We start from the raw sequence: 23033 nt of genomic DNA, 5'->3' as shown, positions 1-23033 counted from the left end.
GAGGCGGTGGAGTTGTGGAACGGATGTACTTCTCACGGTTACTGTGCGGTCCCTTTGCCGTGTGCCGAAACCTTCCCGCTGAGTTTCGGTATTGTTCGACCTTGTGCCTCTCTGGCGGAATTGCCGGTTGTGTAGAATGACTTTACCAGAGAGGCTCGCGGTGCGATGAAGTCCGCGAGGCAGCATACCTCGGTGAGCTGACAAGCCTTCGAGTTAGCAGCGGCTGGGGGAAGGCAGCGAGTGGGCCTACGTGCTGGGAGCTGGAGTGATAGCATGGCCCCGCTGTAGTTGTGAGATGTTGCTCGGAAAGCTGTAATTTGGAAAGGATGATGACGACGTTTTGGTTGTGGGGCGCTCAACTGCTTATGAGGTGCAACAGGGATGAAAACATTTAAGAAAACATTTCCTTACACTAAAAAATTATAAATCTAAATTTATGAAAGTTGTATTGCACTTCTCGGTTAGATATAAAGCAATATTTGTTAGGGGATGAAAGTTGCTATGGAAATATCTCCACAAGAGTTCAGCTATCAGAATTGCTGTTTGGTCAGAAGTACAAGGGCATTTCGAAAAGTAAAGATACAATGGCTCGCAGTCCTTACATAGAACATTTACTTAGAAACCCCCATTATCCAAACATTTGTTAAGTCAGTGCACAAGCTTTTGTATCTGACAGTCATAGAAGGTTGCTGCCTGTTGTCGGAATCACATTTCAACTACATCTTTGATCTCTTCATCGTAGTGGAATGATTTTCCACCAAGATGTGACTTCAGGTAACGGAAGCCATGGATGTCGGCGGGGACAACGTCCCATTTGAATTGTTTGAGTAGTGCTTTGGTTACGAGCTCTGTGTGAGGCCAAGCATTGTCACGAAGCAAGTGGACTCCACTTGTCAGCATTCCCCTGCGTTCGTTTTGAATTGCTCTTCGAAGACGTTTGAAAATCTGGCAATATGCAGCAGCATTAATTGTCGTTCCAGGAGGCATAAATTCGAACAGGAGAATGCCTTGTCTGTCCCAAAAAACAGAAGCCACGATTTTCTTCGCTGAAATCGACTTTTGCATTTCTTGGATTTTGGTGAATTGCATTGATTGTTGCTCGGATTCAGGTGTATGGTGATAAACCCACGTCTCGCCACCTGTCACAGTGTGGTCAAGGAACTCATCGCCTGCTTCAGCATAGCGTGCGAGGAAGTCGAGTGCAGAGCCCAGCCTTTTCTTTTTGCGTTCTTCTGTTAACAGTTTTGGAACCCAGCGTGCAAAAACGTCATAAAGAGTTGTCATTGACACGTCCGGTACGATCTGATGCAATTCTTTCAATGTGAGACGTCTATTCGCACGAACTGCTTCCTCCGTTCTCCGAACAAGGGCATCAGAGATCACAGGTGGCCGACCTGTTCTTTGTTCGTCACGAACATCAGTCCTACCTTCAGAGAAATGACGACACCATTTCGTTACATTTTGTCGATTCATAATGTTCCCATAAACAGAAACAGTTTCTCACCTTTTGCATGAAGAAAACGTATGACGGAGTGCACTTGGCATTTGGCGGGATTCTGAAGCGGCGCAGCCATTTTAAACACGACCTACTCCAACGAGAAGCAACGTTCAACTGCCGATCCACCGCGAGGAGAAAGCTAACGGTTCAAGGTTAACACCAGTGTTGCCAACTTGCTCGCCAAAACTCTTCTGTTCCTCTGGCGTACGGTGTTCCTTTACTTTCCGAAATACCTTCGTATATTCGGAAAACACCATACTTACAAGACCTTAAGAAGCGCGAAAAGCTTAGAAGGTGTCGCAGTTTGTGAGCAACATCAAAATTCGATTAAATAAAACCAAAAAAATCCCTACAGGCTTATTGGATCCATTTGTTCCATGTTAACAGAACATTTGGACCTCAGCAAAATTCGTGCCTGAGTTGCTAACAACTGAGCAGAAGCAACTTCGGAGATCGCACAGTACGTGCTGGATACTGTGAACAATAATCCCAGCTTTCTCAGCATAGTGATTACTGGTGAGGAGTCCCGCTCTCACGGGTACAATCCAGAAACACAGTTCCACTCGTCGGAATAGAAGCGTAAGTCATGGCCGAGACTCAAAAAAGCTAGTCATTTGTGCAGCAACGTGAAAGTCGTGCTGACCGCCTTTTTCTACTACAACGGCGTGGTCCGTGGTCCGTGGTCCGTGGTCCGTGGTCCGTGGTCCGTGGTCCGTCACCAGAACGCCCCACTGCGGGCGGTTGGCACCCACTCATCGCCCTGAATTAATTCAGTTTTCTGGTCAAACACAACACGGCCGTGTTTTGTCAGCCTTCCTATTCCCCTGACCTAGCACTCACTGAATCCTGGCTTTCCCCTAAACTGTAAAAGACTCTGAAAGGGACCAGATTTCAGAACAGGGAAGATACCACACAGAATTCCGTGGAGCAGCTGCGAGAAACAGGCTTTCCAGCGATACCTCCAGCGGTGGCAGGTGAAACTCTTGTATCTGAATAAAGTCAGATACTTTAAGAATAGCCCTAGTAAATGCTCACACCTACCAGCTCATTTGTGCAGCTTTTCTGGGTCATTAGAGCATAACAGTTTTTACTCAGATTTGTGTTAACCTGTCCTCTCTCTCTCTCTCTCTTTGTGTGTGTGTGTGTGTGTGTGTGTGTGTGTGTGTGTGCGTGTGTGTGTGTGTGTGTGTGTGTGTCTGTCTGTGTGTGTTTTACTGTGGATCCCCAGGCGCAAGAATGTGGTATCCTTACTGCCTACCACAGGTTGATTATAACAGTGACCCTTAGCCATTGCACACAGATAATTTCTGTTACTGTTTAATTGCTATTTATAATTATCTGGTTCAATCGAAATTAGCGACTAATTTTTAAATATTCTGCGAATATACTCCTGAATGGAGTAAAAAGTTTTTAATTCAGTCTCAAGCTCATATAAATAAAATATAATTACCTCAATAGCGATTTCAAAATCCTTCTTTTCAATAGTACCACTCCTGTTGACATCTGAAAAAAAATAAAAACAAGCAGAATGAGATGATACATTCTCTATTTCTTGATAGGTGCATGAAAATTTATTCAGTACAAAGGCAAACTTTCACTTAGCCATGGTTTCTCTTTCTCTATGCCGGCCGGAGTGGCCGAGCGGTTCTAGGCCCTACAGTCTGGAACCGCGCGACCGCTACGGTCGCAGGTTCGAATCCTGCCTCGGACATGGATGTGTGTGATGTCCTTAGGTTAGTTCGGTTTAAGTAGTTCTAAGTTCTAGGGGACTGATGACCTCAGCAGTTTCTTTGGCGCTACAGTGTTTGAAGAACACATCAGAGCACTCAAATATGGTACAAACCATTCAACATTTGCAAATCATTTAAAACAGGAATATTGAATCATAAGACAGACACCTCCTCAATTTCGAAGAAAATTTCCATATACACAAAGCATTAACAGAAAATAAACAGTTGCTGAATACCCAAATAAATATTGGAAACGAAGCACTCGATAAACTAATTAAAGAAATCATGAAAACAGAGAAAATCCTTTTCCATCCTTCACGCTCTCTTACTCAATCCTGTCCCCCTCTCCTCCTCCCCCCCCCCAATTTCGTTTCACTTATTGCCCCTCACTTTTTCTTCCAACTCACTCGTATTACTATGGACTAATATGTCCACTCATCTTTACTTCTCGCTCTTCCACCTGCTCACCACACACACAGAAAAAGGGAAAAACTCCATCACTGTTCCTTCATTACACTTACACGGTATACAAATACACAGCAGCATAGTTAAATAGAATAACACACATCCGTATGTATATTTTTTTCACAGAAGACTACAAAACGCTAAAAGCGCCCGATAACCAGAAGTGACGGTATGGTCTGGCGTGCCATTTCCTTCTGAACAGGACTCCTTTGTTTGTCACCACCACCATCCTGCAAATTGAGACGCGTATAGCGCGTGCGGCGCGACGCAGCGTAGCGTGCGTTTTTGTAACGTCACAGGTTCAAATGGGGCCGCTCAAATTGCGACGCGACGCGACTGGGACGCGACACGCGCCTGCGCCAGGTCGCGCGGCGTTGTGGCTGAGGCGCAGTTTCTCGCGCATGCCTCGCTAGCACCGTGGGAAATTTGAGGCGGGGAGCGGAAAAGTAGCCCGGCCATATGTTCACATCGGAACGGCACATATGAGCAGTGGTAGTATTACCCATACCACAAATTTTGCCTTACTGTGTACCAAATTTTATTGCCTTTGGGTAGTGTTTCGTTTTTTTTTGCCATTCAAACGTTCCAGCTTTCTTCGTCAGTACATTGTACTTTTCTGTTCTTTATACCGGTATAATTTGGTTTAGTTTTGTTTTGTTTTTCTTCTGTCAAGAAAAATGCATACTTCAGTTACTGGTGAGCGATTGGCTGCTGGACTTTTATCATATGCCTCCGCGATATTTTCAGATCGCAAGAAGGGACAGAGAGTAGTGAATAAGGAAGCAAGGAATATTACAAAATCATGTGATTAAGAAGCAAGGCAGGAAAGTAAAACAAGGTTAGCTTCCCGCTGCCTAGTATGCTGGCGTATCTGCCCAGATCACGTATACGTGATCTGGGGTATCTGTACGATCTGTTACAAAAATTTGGAAAGGGATAATCTCCACAGGTGTGATCCCTTCGTGCTCCTGGTAAAAAGCGTCCAAGAGCTGAAGTATAGAAGTTTCACAGTGAAACTCTGATATGGATGTAATAATGTAATACGACACACTGTACTACATCCATGTGAACATCACATTTCCACTGCAAGCTAGAAACAGTCGAAAAGCAGTCACAAATAACAATGTTTTAATTGATTCGCCGTGATGAGAAAAAGCATTTCAATTGTTGCATGCGCATTATCAGCATTAATAAAGTAATTATACAACAGGCTACACAAATGAAGAAAATGGTTGGTATTATTACGAAAGTTGGAATATCCTAAACGAGTGTTATGATTAGATATATTTGATTTGTTGAAATGTACTGCTGACAAAGGCAGATCTACTTTCATGACAATGTTCGAACTCCAACTCACAAGGCACACATGGCTAGCTTGTGTAGTCCTGTTCCGCGCATTATCCTCCGATGCTCACAATACTCTGACCATTGTGTTGTGCGACAGATCAATTGTTTATTATTCTCGATGACAACTATTTTATTCACGATCAGACATTGTTAGTTTGGCAAGCCGTAGGTGAGTAACCAATATCTGGAATGTATCTATCATTCCGCCTGAAGGAACGCTCTTCGTTATTTTAATACTGCTCAGATCAAGAGAAAGAATAAAATCCTTTGGTAAGTTTCCATTCCAGTAGCTCAGTGTTAAAAATACGATGGGTTACGGGGATTCCACCAAAATTCCAACAGAATTGGCTATCTATTTTTGTGTGAGTTGTTAACCTTTTCTCATTCGAAGAAGCATCACCGTTTGTGAGTAACGGCCACATTTCTCTTGGTGACTGGTTTAATTGTACTTCCTTTGTCACAGTGTAATTTGCCAAACTCATCTCACGGCAGCTATTGAGACAGAATTCCGAAACGGAGTGCCTCATTAAACAAGTAATTGCCAATCACAGAGCTCAATAGCTTACGAAAAACCTCACAGTGTCGGTTTGCAGTAACATAAAAGAAGAAATTTCTTGATTATTTTCATACTAGGAAGCTCTTGTTTCGCTAGCTGTCGATGACTCTTAAAAAATTGCAGTCACTGGAGTGAAATAAATAAAAAGGGAATTATAAGTACTGATATATCGCCATAGATAAGAAAGTTCCGTGTGTTTAATAATTGGCAAAATACTTTCCTCCCTGTGTGCGATCATTCGCCAAACTTTCGTTTCGATGTCTCGAGCGGTTTAGGAGATACGAGAGATGTTGCGAATATTTCATTCTCGCGGGCGTGAGATCGGAAGTGAGCGCGCTACATGGGATGCATTTTCTCGAGATCGGCGGCAGATAGAGACCTCCTCCCAAGTCTAAACAAAAGTTCAGCATGTTAGCTAAATTTCATACGCAGCAACATTGGTGTAACGCGCACCAAACGCAGAATCAAAGCGACCCCTAATTTTCGTTGCAAACTTTTTGAGTTTTGCGCAGTGCATTACTAAAATGTGTACATCACAATAAGAATGGTCATTAGCGAGATGATGGGCACTTCGCCACGAAGTTGACATACAACGCTACAATTAAGGCAAAAATCATATATTTTGAGTGAATAGTTTGTGTAAAATCGTTTGAGAAAGGTAACAGGTTGCGCGCGCTTCGGTTCTGTCAGCGCAGAGCGTCGCCAGTGGGCGCGTGCGAAGTACGGCGTACGCGTCGCAGTATGCGCTGGACCCGCGCGACCCGTGCGGCACGTGCGTGTCGCGCTCTAGTCTAGTGTCACGTCACACGTGCGCCTAGCCTTACAGCACGGCGATGTGCTTGCCAAACCCTGCGTTGTCCAGCAAGGTCGCCGAACCCCTCCCAAATTCAGAATGTTTGGAGCATTCAACTCTGGCGCCCTAACGCGCCGATTGGACAGAATTTGGCGCGATATCTCTCAGGAGCCAAACAACTGCTTGCTTAAGAGCCAGAAGTGGACCAACGCGTTATTGACTTGCTGAATTTGTGAAGCCCTTTCTCCTGAAAAAATCACCCAGTTTTTATGGAAGTTTAATCATTCGTTTATTTGTACACTGAAAGCTGGACGTTAATTTCTATTTTTTTCTTTTTTGGAAATTTGGCTTCTGATTCATCGGCTGTGTGCATACACAAACTCTTGAGCCTGAGATATTATTATCGCGAGTGGTGGTGAGCAATCAGTTGTTGAGAGGAATCGCATGGGACAACAGACGTCGCAGCCTGCCCTGAGCGTGCTAGTATTATTATTATTATTTTGTAATTTGCCTTTCTTCTGTGCGTAGTTGTTGCTTCCTTGCGCATGGAAGGATTTGTCAGATTTGTGTGTGCACAAATTGAAAGCCGGCCGGGGTGGCCGAGCGGTTCTAGGCGCTACAGTCTGGAACCGCGCGACCGCTACGTCGCAGGTTCGAATCCTGCCTCGGGCATGGGTGTGTGTGACGTTCTTAGGTTAGTTAGGTTTAAGTAGTTCTAAGTTCTAGGGGACTGATGACCTTAGAAGTTAAGTCCCATAGTGCTAAGAGCCATTTGAATCATAAATTGAAAGTAATATTCGTATCTTTGTTGTGACCACATACGCAATTATTGATTATAGAAGTTGTGGAATAATTAAAGTTTATGGTAATCAAAGTCTCCGAGGAAAAGAAAGGTCTGAGTCAAGTTTGTCACCGTGCGAAATGTCAGTTTTCACAATACAGTAAATCAAACGTTTTTATCGATTCCTTTCATTTTTTTACGCCGCTTAAGGCTTGCTGGCTAACCCTCCTGAGCACTTAATTTCTGTAAAAAATAATAATAAAAGGGCGAGTAGTTGCATCAGTAGTTGCGACCACGCATTGCACTCCCCGGGGATCGCAGTATTTCTTTTGAATTATTTTAGCATGTTGCTGGATGCAGAACGGTCACGCAGTTGCAGCGTCAAGACGAGGTAAGTTACCACTTGCGTGCAGGAGCATTACAGTGTTAATTGTTAGGAGACGAACTGATTTGTCATGATTTATAGGAAGAGTAATTAATTTCTGGCTTCTGTTCTCAATCAGAACACTGACACGTACGATAGTAGGAAGTTCCAGAAACTGTTTGAATGCTGCCATGTCGGCCTAAGGGTTTTGAACCATCGGCGAAAGATACATAGAAAAGGGCAAGCAAAGAAGTGTATGCTGTCTTCATAGACCTCGAAAAAGCCTTTGACAGAGTACAGTGGGATAAGCTGTTAGATACCTTCAAAAAGAAGGGAGCAAAGTGGAAAGAGAGAAGATTGATCGCAATCTGTACCTACGTCTACATTCATACTCCGCAAGCCACCTGACGGTGTGTGGCGGAGGGTACCCTCAGTATCTCTATCGGTTCTCTCTTCTATTCCAGTCTCGTATTGTTCGTGGAAAGAAGGATTGTCGGTATGTCTCTGTGTGGGCTCTAATCTCTCTGATTTTATCCTCATTGTCTCTTCGCGAGATATACGTAGGAGGGAGCAATATACTGCTTGACTCCTCGGTGAAGGTATGTTCTCGAAACTTCAACGAAAGTCCGTACCGAGCTACTGAGCGTCTCTCCTGCAGAATCTTTCACTGGAGTTTATCTATCATCCCCGTAACGCTTTCACGATTACTAAATGATCCTGTAACGAAACGCGCTGCTCTCCGTTTGATCTTCTGCATCTCTTCTATCAACCCTATCTGGTACGGATCCCACACTGCTGAGCAGTATTCAAGCAGTGGGCGAACAAGCGTACTGTAACCTACTTCCTTTGTTTTCGGATTCACTGCTTCCACTTGTTGACCTGCTCTATTGTACCTAATTATAAAGGATCTTTCTTTCTATGTATTCGCAGCACTTGTCTACATTGAGTTGCAATTGCCATTCCCTGCACGTCGCAGATCCCCCTCCATTTTAGTACAATTTTCTATTGTTACAACCTCTAGATATACCACAGCATCATCCATAAAAAGCCTCAGTGAACTTCCGATGTTATCCACCAGGCCATTTATGTACATTGTGAATAGCAACGGTCCTACGACACTCCCCTGCTACACACCTGAAATCACTCTTACTTCGGAAGACTTCCCTCCATTCTCTCCATTGAGAATGACATGCTGCGTTCTGTTATCTAGGAACTCTTCAATGCAATCACACAATTAGTCTGATAGTCCATATGCTCTTACTTTGTTCATTAAACGACTGTGGGGAACTGTATCGAACGCCTTGCGGAAGTCAAGAAACATAGCATCTACCTGGGAACCCGTGTCTATGGCCCTCTGAATCTCGTGGACGAATAGCGCGAGCTGGGTTTCACACGATCGTCTTTTTCGAAACCCATGCTGATTCCTAGAGAGTAGGTTTCTAGTCTCCAGAAAAGTCATTATACTCTAACATAATACGTGTTCCAAAATTCTACAACTGATCGACGTTAGAGATATAGGTCTATAGTTCTGCACATCTGTTCGACGTCCCTCCTTGAAAACGGGGATGACCTGTGTCCTTTTCCAATCCTTTGGAACGCTACGCTCTTCTAGAGACCTACTGTACACCGCTGCAAGAAGGGGGGCAAGTTCCTTCACGTACTCTGTGTAAAATCGAACTGGTATCCCATCAGGTCCAGTGGTCTTTCCTCTTTTGAGCGATTTGAATTGTTTCTCTATCCCTCTGTCGTCTATTTCGATATCTACCATTTTGTCATCTGTGCGACAATCTAGAGAAGGAACTACAGTGCAGTCTTCCTCTGTGAAACAACTTTGGAAAAAGACATTTAGTATTTCGGCCTTTAGTCTGTCATCCTCTGTTTCAGTACCATTTTGGTCTCAGAGTGTCTGGACATTTTGTTTTGATCCACCTACCGCTTTGACATAAGACCAAAATTTCTTAGGATTTTCTGACAAGTCAGTACACAGAACTTTACTTTCGAATTCATTGAACGTCTCTCGCATAGCCCTCCTCACACTACATTTCGCTTCGCGTAATTTTTGTTTGTCTGCAAGGCTTTGGCTATGTTTATGTTTGCTGTGAAGTTCCCTTTCCTTCCGCAGCAGTTTTCTAACTCGGTTGTTGTACCACGGTGGCTCTTTTCCATATCTTACGATCTTGCTTGGCATCAGAAAGCTCGGGCACGAATAGGTAATGGGATCTCTGAAGACAGCAAGATTGGGAGAGGTGCTAGACAGGGCCGTTGTCCCTCGTCGATCCCATTTAACATCTATCTGGAGGAAGTATTGGAGAGTTGCTTGGGGCGTCAAGATAGGTGAGCGGAAAATTGAATGAATAAGATTTGCAGATGACATGGCGATCCTCGCGGAAAATCAAGAGAAGCTGACTCAAATGCTAAATGACCTGAATGAGCCTGTGCAGCATATGGCATGAAAATTAATAAAAAGAAAATCAAAAGCATGATCGTAGGCCTAAAGAAAAGAAAAGTGAAAATTAAGTTGGGGTCAGAAATCATAGAAGAGGTAAGAGCATTCAAGAATTGGGGAAGTTGGATTAAAGAAGACACGGATTGCCAACAAGATATCAAAGTGAGAATGGCTCTGGCGAAAGAGGCATTTCGAAAGCAGAGAACAGTCCTAACTAGTTGTTTAGACAAGGAATTAAGGAAGAGACTGCTTAAGTGCTTAATATGGAGCGTGGCCTTGTATGGAGCAGAAACGTGGACTTTGAGAAAGCAGGATGAGAAGAGAATTGAAGCTTATGAAATGTGAATATGGCATAGAATTGAGCAGAACAGCTGGACTGATAAAGTCAGAAATGAAGAAGTACTGAGGAGAGGTGGGGAAGAACGGAGGATGCTGACGGTGAAAAACAGGAAACTAAAGTGGATAGAGAAGGGCAGAAGAAGGTTCCAGATTCTGGGTGATGTCAGCAGGCCACAAGGAGGGTACGAAAGATGAAGAGGAACGCAGAAGACAGAGAAGCATGGAGGGCTATGCAGTCAAAACCTGCCGCAAGGCAGATAATACACTCCTGGAAATTGAAATAAGAACACCGTGAATTCATTGTCCCAGGAAGGGGAAACTTTATTGACACATTCCTGGGGTCAGATACATCACATGATCACACTGACAGAACCACAGGCACATAGACACAGGCAACAGAGCATGCACAATGTCGGCACTAGTACAGTGTATATCCACCTTTCCCAGCAATGCAGGCTGCTATTCTCCCATGGAGACGATCGTAGAGATGCTGGATGTAGTCCTGTGGAACGGCTTGCCATGCCATTTCCACCTGGTGCCTCAGTTGGACCAGCGTTCGTGCTGGACGTGCAGACCGCGTGAGACGACGCTTCATCCAGTCCCAAACATGCTCAATGGGGGACAGATCCGGAGATCTTGCTGGCCAGGGTAGTTGACTTACACCTTCTAGAGCACGTTGGGTGGCACGGGATACATGCGGACGTGCATTGTCCTGTTGGAACAGCAAGTTCCCTTGCCTGTCTAGGAATGGTAGAACGATGGGTTCGATGACGGTTTGGATGTACCGTGCACTATTCAGTGTCCCCTCGACGATCACCAGTGGTGTACGGCCAGTGTAGGAGATCGCTCCCCACACCATGATGCCGGGTGTTGGCCCTGTGTGCCTCGGTCGTATGCAGTCCTGATTGTGGCGCTCACCTGCACGACGCCAAACACGCATACGACCATCATTGGCACCAAGGCAGAAGCGACTCTCATCGCTGAAGACGACACGTCTCCATTCGTCCCTCCATTCACGCCTGTCGCGACACCACTGGAGGCGGGCTGCACGATGTTGGGGCGTGAGCGGAAGACGGCCTAACGGTGTGCGGGACCGTAGCCCAGCTTCATGGAGACGGTTGCGAATGGTCCTCGCCGATACCCCAGGAGCAACAGTGTCCCTAATTTGCTGGGAAGTGGCGGTGCGGTCCCCTACGGCACTGCGTAGGATCCTACGGTCTTGGCGTGCATCCGTGCGTCGCTGCGGTCCGGTCCCAGGTCGACGGGCACGTGCACCTTCCGCCGACCACTGGCGGCAACATCGATGTACTGTGGAGACCTCACGCCCCACGTGTTGAGCAATTCGGCGGTACGTCCACCCGGCCTCCCGCATGCCCACTATACGCCCTCGCTCAAAGTCCGTCAACTGCACATACGGTTCACGTCCACGCTGTCGCGGCATGCTATCAGTGTTAAAGACTGCGATGGAGCTCCGTATGCCACGGCAAACTGGCTGACACTGACGGCGGCGGTGCACAAATGCTGCACAGCTAGCGCCATTCGACGGCCAACACCGCGGTTCCTGGTGTGTCCGCTGTGCCGTGCGTGTGATCATTGCTTGTACAGCCCTCTCGCAGTGTCCGGAGCAAGTATGGTGGGTCTGACACACCGGTGTCAATGTGTTCTTTTTTCTATTTCCAGGAGTGTACTAGTTGTACGTCTACATATGAGATCTTATGATAACGATATTAAAGTTGTACTAGATGGCGCAGCTATTTTTTGAGAAAAAGTACAGGTGACGATAATGTTGTCAGAGACAAAGCTTTGCACATATCAAGACACCTGCTGTAATAATAACAAGTTTTACTCATAAAAGCTTTCAATACGTACATGACGTCTACCGGTTTTCGTCCGTTTCGTGGAGCGTCTTTCTTTTCTTTTTTTTGTGCTTAGGTGTATCGGGTTATTTATCAGTAATATCCGATGCTAAATAATCTGATGTAGGAGGCGTGATATTTTTTAAAAGTATGTACCGTTTCGAAATAATTTTATTTTTATAAGAAAGTCTGCACTTTAATCTACTTTTCTTTGCCGTACCAGCTTTTGAATACCAACCTCGTAGAACTGTGCCATCTGATTTGGCAACAACTGCACGCCTCTTGGTACTTGAGGAAACTCGTAACATAACGTCGAAGTTGTAAATCGTCCGTTCTCTCTGACTTTCTCGTGAGCTTGCTGCTCCAAATGGTCAGTAACGACTCAAGGTCACCCATTCCGTTGCTCATCACGCACACTGGTACGGCTCTCACCCACTTCCACTTGCAGTATTTTCTGCATACACTTCACTGATCTGAAGACGAATTTCAGTCGCTTTCACACCTATGGCAGGAAGAACGCGAATTAACAGCTTTCGCAGTCGGAGGCATTCTGAGTCGGAGGAAGTATTTCAGATACAATGAAACGTAAACATGCTGAGTTTTTGTGGGATGGTAGAAAAGAATGTTCTTCGTTTTTTTTTCTAACTTATCGGATTTGCACATACATTCCGACAACTGGTTAACGTCCTCAGTATGTGTTGTGATCACGTCCGGCAGCAGTAAAGGCCCGACAACGACGGATCGTGCTGTCAATGATGTCACCAGTCTGACGTCGGGGCAGCAGCGGCCGTCCTTCCCGCACAGCTGCTCGCGAGTCTGGGAGAGCGGCTGGTGGATGCTGGCGCGGCGCAGCCCGTCTGCCGTCTATCCCTCACGGACTCTGTGGGATTCAAAGCGGCACAGCGATCGGACCACGCCACGCGAGAAAACACCAGCCACCCGTGAACTATGAGCTCGAGCATTGTCGTCCATGAGTGCGAAGTCTGGGTCCACACTGAGGCGTAGCGCCGTATACCGATCCTGCCCTGGAGGCGGTTAGGTGGGAGGTGTGCCTCAGAGCTGGATAGTGACAGATGGTGACGCGACGACACTGGACGCGCACGTAGTTTATGCATCAGCCGATAGAGGTCAATATTGGATAGGGGGACTGATTTAGTTTCGATTGTACCCACTAGAGTGCACTAAAGTAATAGAATGTTTTTCATAAACTGTTCTAGTATTTTCACAAAGTGTTATTTATAACATTTTACATATACAAAAAGACATAATGTGTTTTAGCAGTATGAGTGGTGCATGAGTGTGGTTTAGGGTTAATATGAAGATAATTGTTTAACGAGTTATGTAGTAGAATTTAGTGTGGGAACATTTCGAAGAAGTATGGATATGGACAAAGGGGATTTTTGTAGAATAGATTTGTAAAGTAAGTTTATGGTAAATGGAAACTTAATTCAGGTATAAATAACAATACTAAATAACTTTATGCATAAACAGAACTTCAGCATATTAGATAATTACTTCGGTAAAAAGTGCAGTCGTTAGTTTTACTATTTCGCGATTGGTTATTGATGAAAAGCGCGGATTGACGCGGGACAATGTTGTTTTGTTATTGGCTGTTGAGTAAACTGACCAATGGCAAAGCAATATTCTTCGCGCGCCTTTCTCTGCTGGTAGAGAAGACTTACAGTATTCTAAAGAAGAGTAGGAGCCTAGCCGTGAAACAGTTCGGACGTGTGTAGTAGTAGTTCCGATGGAAACGATAAGTTGCCGGATCTAGCAGTGTTTCATACATCAAAAAGTGTGGTAAAGTGACGGCATAATTATTCCGATGGGCGTGTAGGAATTGAATTTTGAGTGAATTTTGCGACGAGAAAAAACATATATTCCGAGTGGCGTATTGAACAGGTCGGTGGCTAAAAACTGTGACTGCATTTGGTACCGACAGACTTAATATTTGGCGAGCATTATCAATCAAAAACATTCAGTATTTTTGTACCTATTACGTTTTCGGGAAATGCAACACCATAAACTTGCCGACGTGAGTGAAAGGGATTGTGAGTGACTGTGTTAAGACTAGCACGGGCTTGGCAGTGATACTTGTTCACCTAAGTTTTAGAACATATTAATGGAGGACAAAATTTCCAACCTTTCATTTCGTGTGAAAACTTTCTCCTGAAACGTAGATTAGTGACTTTAATTGCAGCCTGGTTCACGTCGAAGTACAGTAGGTTTCACTCGGCTTCCCTACTGATGATATGCTGAGACAATGTTCACAGGTAGGTGCAGGTTCGTCGTCAAGGGACGGAAAGAACCGCGCCCCCGCAACACCAACTCGCTACGACCGCACGTGAGGTCCCAAGATCTCGTCACGATACCTGTCAGCAGTTAAACCTCGTCATACCACGGATTACGTGGCCCATCCCGCCGGAGGTTCGAGTCCTCCCTCAGGAATGGCTGCGTGTATTGTCCTTAGCTTAACTTATGTTAGATTAAGTAGTGAGTAAGCCTAGGGACCGATGATCTCAGGAGTCTGGTCCCTTGGGAATTCACATACATTTGAACAAGTTAAACTTTGCGGATTCAGCTGAACAAGTTCATGAACAGGTGTTGAAATGGTCAACATAATTCCTGCTCAGACAATTAGAGATTCTCCTCGATATCGGTCACAATGTGTTCCACATCCCCTCCAGATGCGAATCTGTCGCGAATCACACTCCAGACTAAACAGGGACTAATCAAACTATCCACGGGTGTACTGCCGGTCTACAGTGTCCAACGGGCACAATATTTCGGCGATCATACATGTCGCCATCATCAGGTGAATTGACGGTCTGAGATCCTGTGAACGTGCCGGCACGGAGATCCGTACGCTATGGCTGCTCAGGGGGAACTGGATTCGGTCGCGGCGGCGGCCGATTTAAATACCCTCCGCCCGCGGCGCGCTCCCTCCGCCGTCCGCGCCCCGCGCCACGGTCGCGCGGTGGAACAGATTGCGACAGCGTCTGAGATGACGTCGGTGTGACGGCTCTGTCCGCCGTGGTCCTCACAACTACACGTTTGCTCGATTTACTCTTGACTAACCCAATCGCTGGTTCCCAAGCCTTGCTAAGATTATGAGGTCGTCATTTGTGCGAATTTCGATGGCCTCTCTAACAACGCTGTCCCAGTACCTCGACGTCTGTACCAGAATCCTCGTGCGGTCATACTCCATGGCGTTATTTTCCGACAAACAATGTTCAGCGACCGCCGACTTGCTCGGATACATCAGTCGAGTGTGTCTCTGGTGTTCACGGCATCGATCCTCGACGGTACGCATCGTCTGACCGATATACGACTTGCCACATTGACACGGAATCTGGTACACGCCGGCCGGCCTTCCTCAAACCGAGGTCATCTTTGGCGCTCCCCACCATTGCACGAGTTTTATTCGGAGGACAAAACACAGTTCCGACCCGGTGTTTCTTCAAAATGCGGGCGACTTTCCCCGAGAGTGAGCCTGTATATGGAATAAACGCACTGCCTACCTCCTCCCTCGTGATTTCATCCGTCTCCACAGATTGTGCTGTAGTGGTTGGACGGAGAACACGTTGAATCTGCCACTCTGAGTACCCATTTTTTCGAAATACAGTTCTCAGATGTTCCAATTCCTGGGGTAGTCTCTCTGCGTCAGAGATAGTGCGCGCCCTATGTACTAGAGTTTTAAGTATCCCATTACTCTGTTAAGGGCGGTGGCGGCTGTCTGCGTGCAAATACAGATCAGTGTGCGTTGTCTTCCGATACACCCCATGACCTAGGGTGCCGTCAGCCCTTCTCTTGACCAAGACGTCAAGGAAAGGTAATTTACCCTCCGTTTCAGTCTCCATAGTGAATTTGATGTTGGGGTGTATGGAGTTTATATGTTTGAGGAAGTCAAGGAGCCTATCGATACCATGGTGCCAGATGACGAACGTGTCGTCCACGTAACGGAAAAAGCAAGTAGGTTTCCATTCGGATGACGACAGGGCTTCCTCCTCGAAGTTCTCCATGTACAAATTCGCTACCTCCGTCAAACTTCTGACTAATCAATTCTAGTGACTCTCGCAGGGGTGCTCTCGTAAACAAGGAAACGACGTCAAAAATGGCTCTGAGCACTATGGGACTCAACTGCTGAGGTCAGTAGTCCCCTAGAACTTAGAACTACTTAAACCTAACTAACCTAAGGACATCACAAACATCCATGCCCGAGGCAGGATTCGAACCTGCGACCGTAGAGGTCTTGCGGTTCCAGACTGCAGCGCCTTTAACCGCACGGCCAGTTCGGCCGGCAACGACGTCAAAACTCACCATGATATCTGACGAGAAGACCACTGAACTTTTTAGGCATGTCTTGACTTCCACTTATTTTCTTTTTAATGGAGAATACTACGAACAAACGGAGAGAGTCGCCATTGGTAGCCCACTCTCACCGGTGGTGGCGAATTGTTTGTCGTAAAATCACGCTATGGAGTATGAACGCACGAGGATTCTGGTACAGACGTCGAGGCCATCGAAATTCGCACCAATGACGACCTCATAATCTTAGCAAGGCTTGGGAACCAGCGATTGGGTTAATCAAGAGTAAATCGAGCAAACGTGTAGTTGTGAGGACCACGGCGGACAGAGCCGTCACACCGACGTCATCTCAGACGCCGTCGCAATCTGTTCCACCGCGCGACCGTGGCGCGGGGCGCGGACGGCGGAGGGAGCGCCGCCGCGACCGAACCCAGTTCCCCCTGAGCAGCCATAGCGTACGGATCTCCGTGCCGGCACGTTCACAGGAGCTCAGACCGTCAATTCACCTGATGATGGCGACATGTATGATCGCCGAAATATTGTGCCCGTTGGACACTGTAGACCGGCAGTACACCCGTGGATATTATCAAATACGCCGGGAGAAACTCAAGAATAAACAGGGGCTGATCTGTGAAAACAACATTCGCTCACTACTCGGCAGTCCAGGTGGGCTGTTGGTAACCCGCTCTAGACGTTCCCTTGTTTGAAGGCGCGTCAGAGCTACACATGCAGCAGGACCACTCTGCCGGAGCCTCCTGTACGCCGTTTGCCTCGATACGACACGTCCAGCGGATGCTGCGAGGTCAGATGCCGTGCGGTACTAAGGCGGTACCGGCGTGGCCTTAAAAGCCAAACAACAGTCCACTCTTTCTGATGTCACACGTGGCCGGCCATGCCCCGGTCTCCGGGATACAGTTCTGGTCTCTATAAACAAACATAGCAATGTTTTCCATCAAACCAGCAGGACTTTCAAAGTAAAGAGAGGACAAATTTGGGACGAGGGTCCCAGACAAAGTTGCACACTGCCTGCCTAAAGCTTTCGAAGGCAAAAAAAAAAAAAAAAAAAAAAAATTGGTTTCCGGTATTCCATGTAAATAGAGCCCGAATTTAAAAATTTATATTGCTGACAAAATGTATTCATTAACAGGTATAATTTTACGTTAAAGGTTGAACACAAGTGCTACAGTTGCAAACTGTAGCGTAACTCGGCGCGCGCAAATACCCGGACCACACTGAAGCGCCAAAGAAAGTGCTATACCCGTGCGTACTCAAACACAGATATCCAGGGTGGTCCACTGACAGTGACCGGGCCACATATCTCACGAAATAAGCATCAAACGAGAAAAACTACAAAGAACGAAACTCGTCAAGCTTGAAGGGGGAAACCAGATGGCGCCATGGTTGGCCCGCTAGATGGCGGTGCCATAGGTCAAACGGATATCAGCTGCGTTTTTTTTTTAAATAGGAACCCCAATATTTTATTACATAATCGTGTAGTACGTAAAGAAATACGAATGTTTTAGTTGGACCTCATTTTTTGCTTTGTGATAGATGGCGCTGTATAGCCACAAACGTATAAGTACGTGGTATCACGTAACATTCCGCCAGTGCGGACGGTATTTGTTTGCTTCGTGATACATTACCCCTGTTAAAATGGACCGTTTACCAATTGCGGAAAAGGCCGAGAATCGACAGAACGATTCGAGATAATCCGTCGGGCCACGACAGTTTGCTTCTGCCCTGCTTCCATTCTTCCTGTGGCCCCCAGTGCAGAGAGTCTGGTAGGCGAGTTCTCTGTGACCGCGACTGAGGATGTGGGGCTACCTGGCCAACACAAACACTGGCTCGCCTAATAAACGCCCTGACGCCATCGTTGGCGTGGGTGTCCGCTGACCGAAATGCCATCTTCCGTGCAGAACACCATCTTACGGACACCTGGTTGACTCTGTTTGCACGATTACATCGTGAACTAGACACTACTACTACTACTACCACTACTACTACTAGGTGATCAGGCCCAGTGGACCGCACGCATCTACAAGTTTCCTCCTCCACTGTATTCTCTCCATTACTGCTATCCGCCATCCGTTCACATCTATTGACACTCGGTTTAAATCTTCACGGAGTCCATCCCTCCGACGCTTCTCGGGTCTCCCTGGCGGCCTCTTTCCTGTAGGTGTCAAATCCAGGAGCTTCCGAGGCCATCTGTGACCCTCCATCCGGGCCACATGGCCGGCCCACTGCATCGTTTGGATTTGACACTTCCTGCTATGTTGGGATGCCGGTATAGTTCCTCGAGCTCTCGGTTGTATCTGATCCTCCGTTCCCCTGTATCTGCATCCAGAACCATACCGAAGATCTTCCGAAGCACTTTCCTCTCAAAAACGAGGAGCTTATGGAAGTCCTGTTTCCTCATACTCCATGTCTCACAGCCATATAGAACAACAGGCTGGACCAGGGTTTTGTACAGTCGAATCTTGAACTGTCTGGAGAGATATTTGGAGCGAAGCAGTTGTGCTAGGCTGTGGTAAGATCGGTTTCCTCTTTGTATTCTGGCATTGATCTCTGCTTCATCTACATCTACATCCATACTCCACAAGCCACCTGACGGTGTGTGGCGGAGGGTACCTTGAGCACCTCTATCGGTTCTCCCTTCTATTCCAGTCTCGTATTGTTCGTGGAAAGAAGGATTGTCGGTATGCCTCTGTGTGGGCTCTAATCTCTCTGATTTTATCCTCACGGTCTCTTCGCGAGATATACGTACGAGGGAGCAATATACTGCTCGACTCCTCGGTGAAGGTATGTTCTCGAAAGTTCAACGAAAGCCCGTACGGAGCTACTGAGCGTCTCTCCTGCAGAGTCTTCCACTTTCGCGATTACTAAATGATCCTGTAACGTAGCGCGCTGCTCTCCGTTGGATCTTCTGTATCTCTTCTATCAACCCTATCTGGTAGAGATCCCACACTGCTGAGCAGTATTCAAGCAGTCGGCGAACAAGCGTACTGTAACCTACTTCCTTTGTTTTCGGATTGTATTTCCTTAGCATTCATCCAATGAATCTCAGTCTGGCATCTGCTTTACCGACGATCAACTTTATATGATCTTTCCAATCTTTCCATTTTAAATCACTTCTAATGCGTACTCCCAGATAATTTATGGAATTAACTGCTTCCAGTTGCTGACCTGTTATATTGTAGCTAAATGATATGGGATCTTTCTTTCTATGTATTCGCAGCACAATGAGATTGACATGACGAGTTCTCAGTGAAAAGTGCCCCTAAGTATTTGAATTCTTGCACTCTCTTGTAGGACTGGTTTATTATGCTGAATGTGGTCGTTGTTTGGTAGCTGGTTTCTTAGGTCGCTGGCTACGTCATCGAAGATAGGGCAGAGATATGCCGGGTACGGTCCATAACCTGTGAGGAAGTGCAGCAGCCCCTTACTCGGTTGGAAATGCGAGAGTTGGAGACGTTCTTTGATGTTTGGGAGAGCGGCAAGTCCTCCTGCCTGTTTGTCCCAGAGTTCTTCACATAGCTCTTCTCCTCTTCTTTTAATTGCAAATCCGCACCCCCAAAATGCTCTTTTTCTATATCTCCCCTATACCAGGCCGGCTGTTCCCGGATTTTGATGTCCAGGGGACACACCCCCACGAGTGTTAGTAGTGCCCCTCCCGGAGATGCTCTGTATGCTCCAATGGAGCGCGGAAGCACGTTGCGCTGCACCCTCCTCACGGCCACAGCAGGCACGACCCTCGTGAGCCTGTGCGCCCGGACTCCGGATCCGTAACCGACGGTGGACGCGAGAATGGTGTCACGGCAGAGCTTTACGAGTTCCGGTGGAAGGTACGTTTGCCCGCCGCCTGCGGCTCCGCAGAACGGCAGCGCGCGGCCTGTCACTGCTGCCGCCCACCGAACGGCCCGCCATCCAAATAGGGCCCGGTGCCCGGAGGCTGCCACCCCCAGCCGCCTCGCCTGCGGCGCTGTTTGCCCCCGGGCGCGTCGGCGCGGGCGGCCGTAAATCATCGGGCCGGCTTTCAGGAGGAGCGTCGCCACCTGCCGGCGTTTACCGCGCGGTAAACACGGCACCTGCTGCGAGAGCCGCACACACGCGGCCCGCCGTGCCGGGGCGCCGACGTCCATCGCGTGTTCGAATGTGTGTGAACTGCTACGTGCCCGGAGGGGGACTCGAACCTCCGGCGGGAGGGACCGCGCAGCCGTGACACGGTGCCTCTGACCGCGCGGCTGCCCATCACATCTCACGTGTTGCGCACACTAGCACTGTTCGTGTTCTTCAAAATACCGCTAATCCGACACATCGATGTTTCATTTAACCACTCTCACCACTCGATCAGTAGAGAAAGTATCGATATATCCACAAATCGGAGTAGAAAATATCGACGGACTGGCATATAAATATATCGCCTCCACAATGTAAATATACTGCCGGTTTCAGCTTTCTTGTTTAAGTACTGATTTATTATTATATATACTGACCCTACGACTTATCTTAGAAGCTAGATTAAGGAAACGCATACCTACGTTTCTAGCATTTGTAGACTTAGAGAAAGCCTTTCACAATGTTGACTGGAATACGCTCTTTCAAATTCTGAAGGTAGCAGGGGTAGAATACAGGGAGCGAAAGGCTATTTACAATTTGTACAGAAATCAGATGGCAGTTATGAATCGACGGACATGAAAGGGAAGCAGTGGTTGGGAAGGGAGTGAGACTGGGTTGTAGCCGCTCCCCGATGTTATTCAACCCGTATATTGAGCAAGCAGTGAAGGAAACAAAAGAAAAATTCGAGGTAGGAGTTAAAATCCATGGGGAAGAAATAAAAACTTTGAGGTTCGCCGATGACATTGTAATTCTGTCAGAGACAGCAAAGGACTTGGAATAGCAGTTGAAGGGAATAGATAGTGTTTTGAAAGGAGGGTATGAGATGAACATCAACGAAAGCAAAACGAGGATAATGGAAAGTAGTCGAATGAAGTCGGATGATGCTGAGGGAATCAGATTAGGAAATGAGCGCTTAAAATAGTAAAGGAGTTTTGCTATTTGGGGAGCAAAATAACTGATGATGGTCGAAGTAGAGAAGATATAAAATGTAGACTGGCAATGGAAAAGGAAAGTGTTTCTGAAGAAGAGAAATTTGTTAACATCGAGAATAGATTTAAGTGTCAGGAAGTCGTTTCTGAAAGTATTTGTATGGAGTGTAGCCATGTATGGAAGTGAAACGGGGACGGTAAATAGTTTAAACAAGAAGAGAATAGACGCTTTCGAAATGTGGTGCTACAGAAGAATGCTGAAGATTAGAAGGGTAGATCACATAACTAATGAGGAGGGAATTGAATAGAAATGGGGAGAAGAGAAGTTTGTGGCACAACTTGACAAGAAGAAGGGTCCGCTTGGTAGAACATGTTCTGAGGCATCAAGGGATCACAAATTTAGCAATAGGAGGGCACCGTGGAGGGTTAAAATTGTAGAGGGAGACCAAGAGATGAATACACTAAGCAGATTCAGAAGGATGTAGGCTGCAGTTAAGTACTGGGAGATGAAGCAGCTTGCACAGGATACAGTAGCATCGAGAATTGCATCAAACCAGTCTCAGGACTGAAGACCACAACAACAACAACAACAACCCTGTTTTTAGCTGTCTTCTCTTCCGTCGATTGGGCTTGACGTGTACAGATGGGCGTGTAAGACAAGAAGAGGTCCCTGTAACACCCCCAGTTACGCAACACACTAGGAGCAGTCCTCCAATTCCACCGTCGTCGGAAATTTTGAAAATGTACCTTTACAGGGACAAACTGTCTGTAGTGCTAGACGTCTGCAGGCAGGCATCTGCAGTCAAGAGTGGTGTCGAGGGGCTGCCTGCTTGCCTCCAAGGGCTTACTGCCTGCACACTGAAGCACCACAGAAATTGGCACAGGTATGCGTATTCAAATAAAGAGGCAGAATATGGCGCTGCGGTCGGCAACGCCTATATAGGACAAGTATCTGGTGCAGTGTTAGATCGGTTACTGCTGCTACAACGGGACTTTATCAAGATTTCAGCGAGTTTGAACGTGGTGTTACAGTCTGTGCAGGAGCAATGGGACACAGCATCTCCCAGGTAGCGTACCGTGAATATCAGGAATCCCATAAAATATCAAATCTCCGACATCGCTGCGGTCGGAAAGGAGACCCTCCAAGAATAGGAGTCAAGAGAATCGTTCAACGAGATAGGAGTGCAGCCCTTCTGCAAACTGCTGCAGATTTCGATGCTAGGTCATCATTAAGTGACAGCGTCCGAACCACTCGACCAAACGTCACGGACATGGCCTTTCGGAGCCGAAGGCCCATTCGTGTACCCTCGATGACTGCACGACACGAAGTTTTACGCCGCGCCTGGGCCCGTCAGCACCGACGCTGGGCTGTCGATGACTGGAAACACGTTGCCTGGTCCGACGTGTCTCGTTTCAGTTTGTATCGAGCGGATGGCCGTGTGCGGGTATGGAGACAACCTCACGAATCCCTGGACCCTGCATGTCGGCAGGGCACTGTTCAAGCT

At 46.9% G+C, this 23033-nt stretch overlaps 1 protein-coding gene across 1 annotated transcript in view; it reads right to left on the bottom strand.

Moving 5' to 3' along the window:
* The window catches only part of LOC124718917 (calexcitin-2-like), a 390722-nt gene that overhangs the window by 42548 nt on the left and 325141 nt on the right, over nucleotides 1-23033 (bottom strand). Inside the window, exon 3 of the mRNA XM_047244571.1 lies at nucleotides 2949-3001. Within this exon, the coding sequence (XP_047100527.1) occupies nucleotides 2949-3001 (53 nt within the window). The remainder of the gene's footprint in view (nucleotides 1-2948; nucleotides 3002-23033) is intronic.

This window comes from Schistocerca piceifrons, chromosome 10 (assembly GCF_021461385.2).
Source record: "Schistocerca piceifrons isolate TAMUIC-IGC-003096 chromosome 10, iqSchPice1.1, whole genome shotgun sequence".
Taxonomy (NCBI): Eukaryota; Metazoa; Arthropoda; class Insecta; order Orthoptera; family Acrididae; genus Schistocerca; species Schistocerca piceifrons.
The sequence above is the reverse complement of the archived record's forward strand: the minus strand, read 5'-3'. Positions and strand labels throughout refer to the sequence as shown.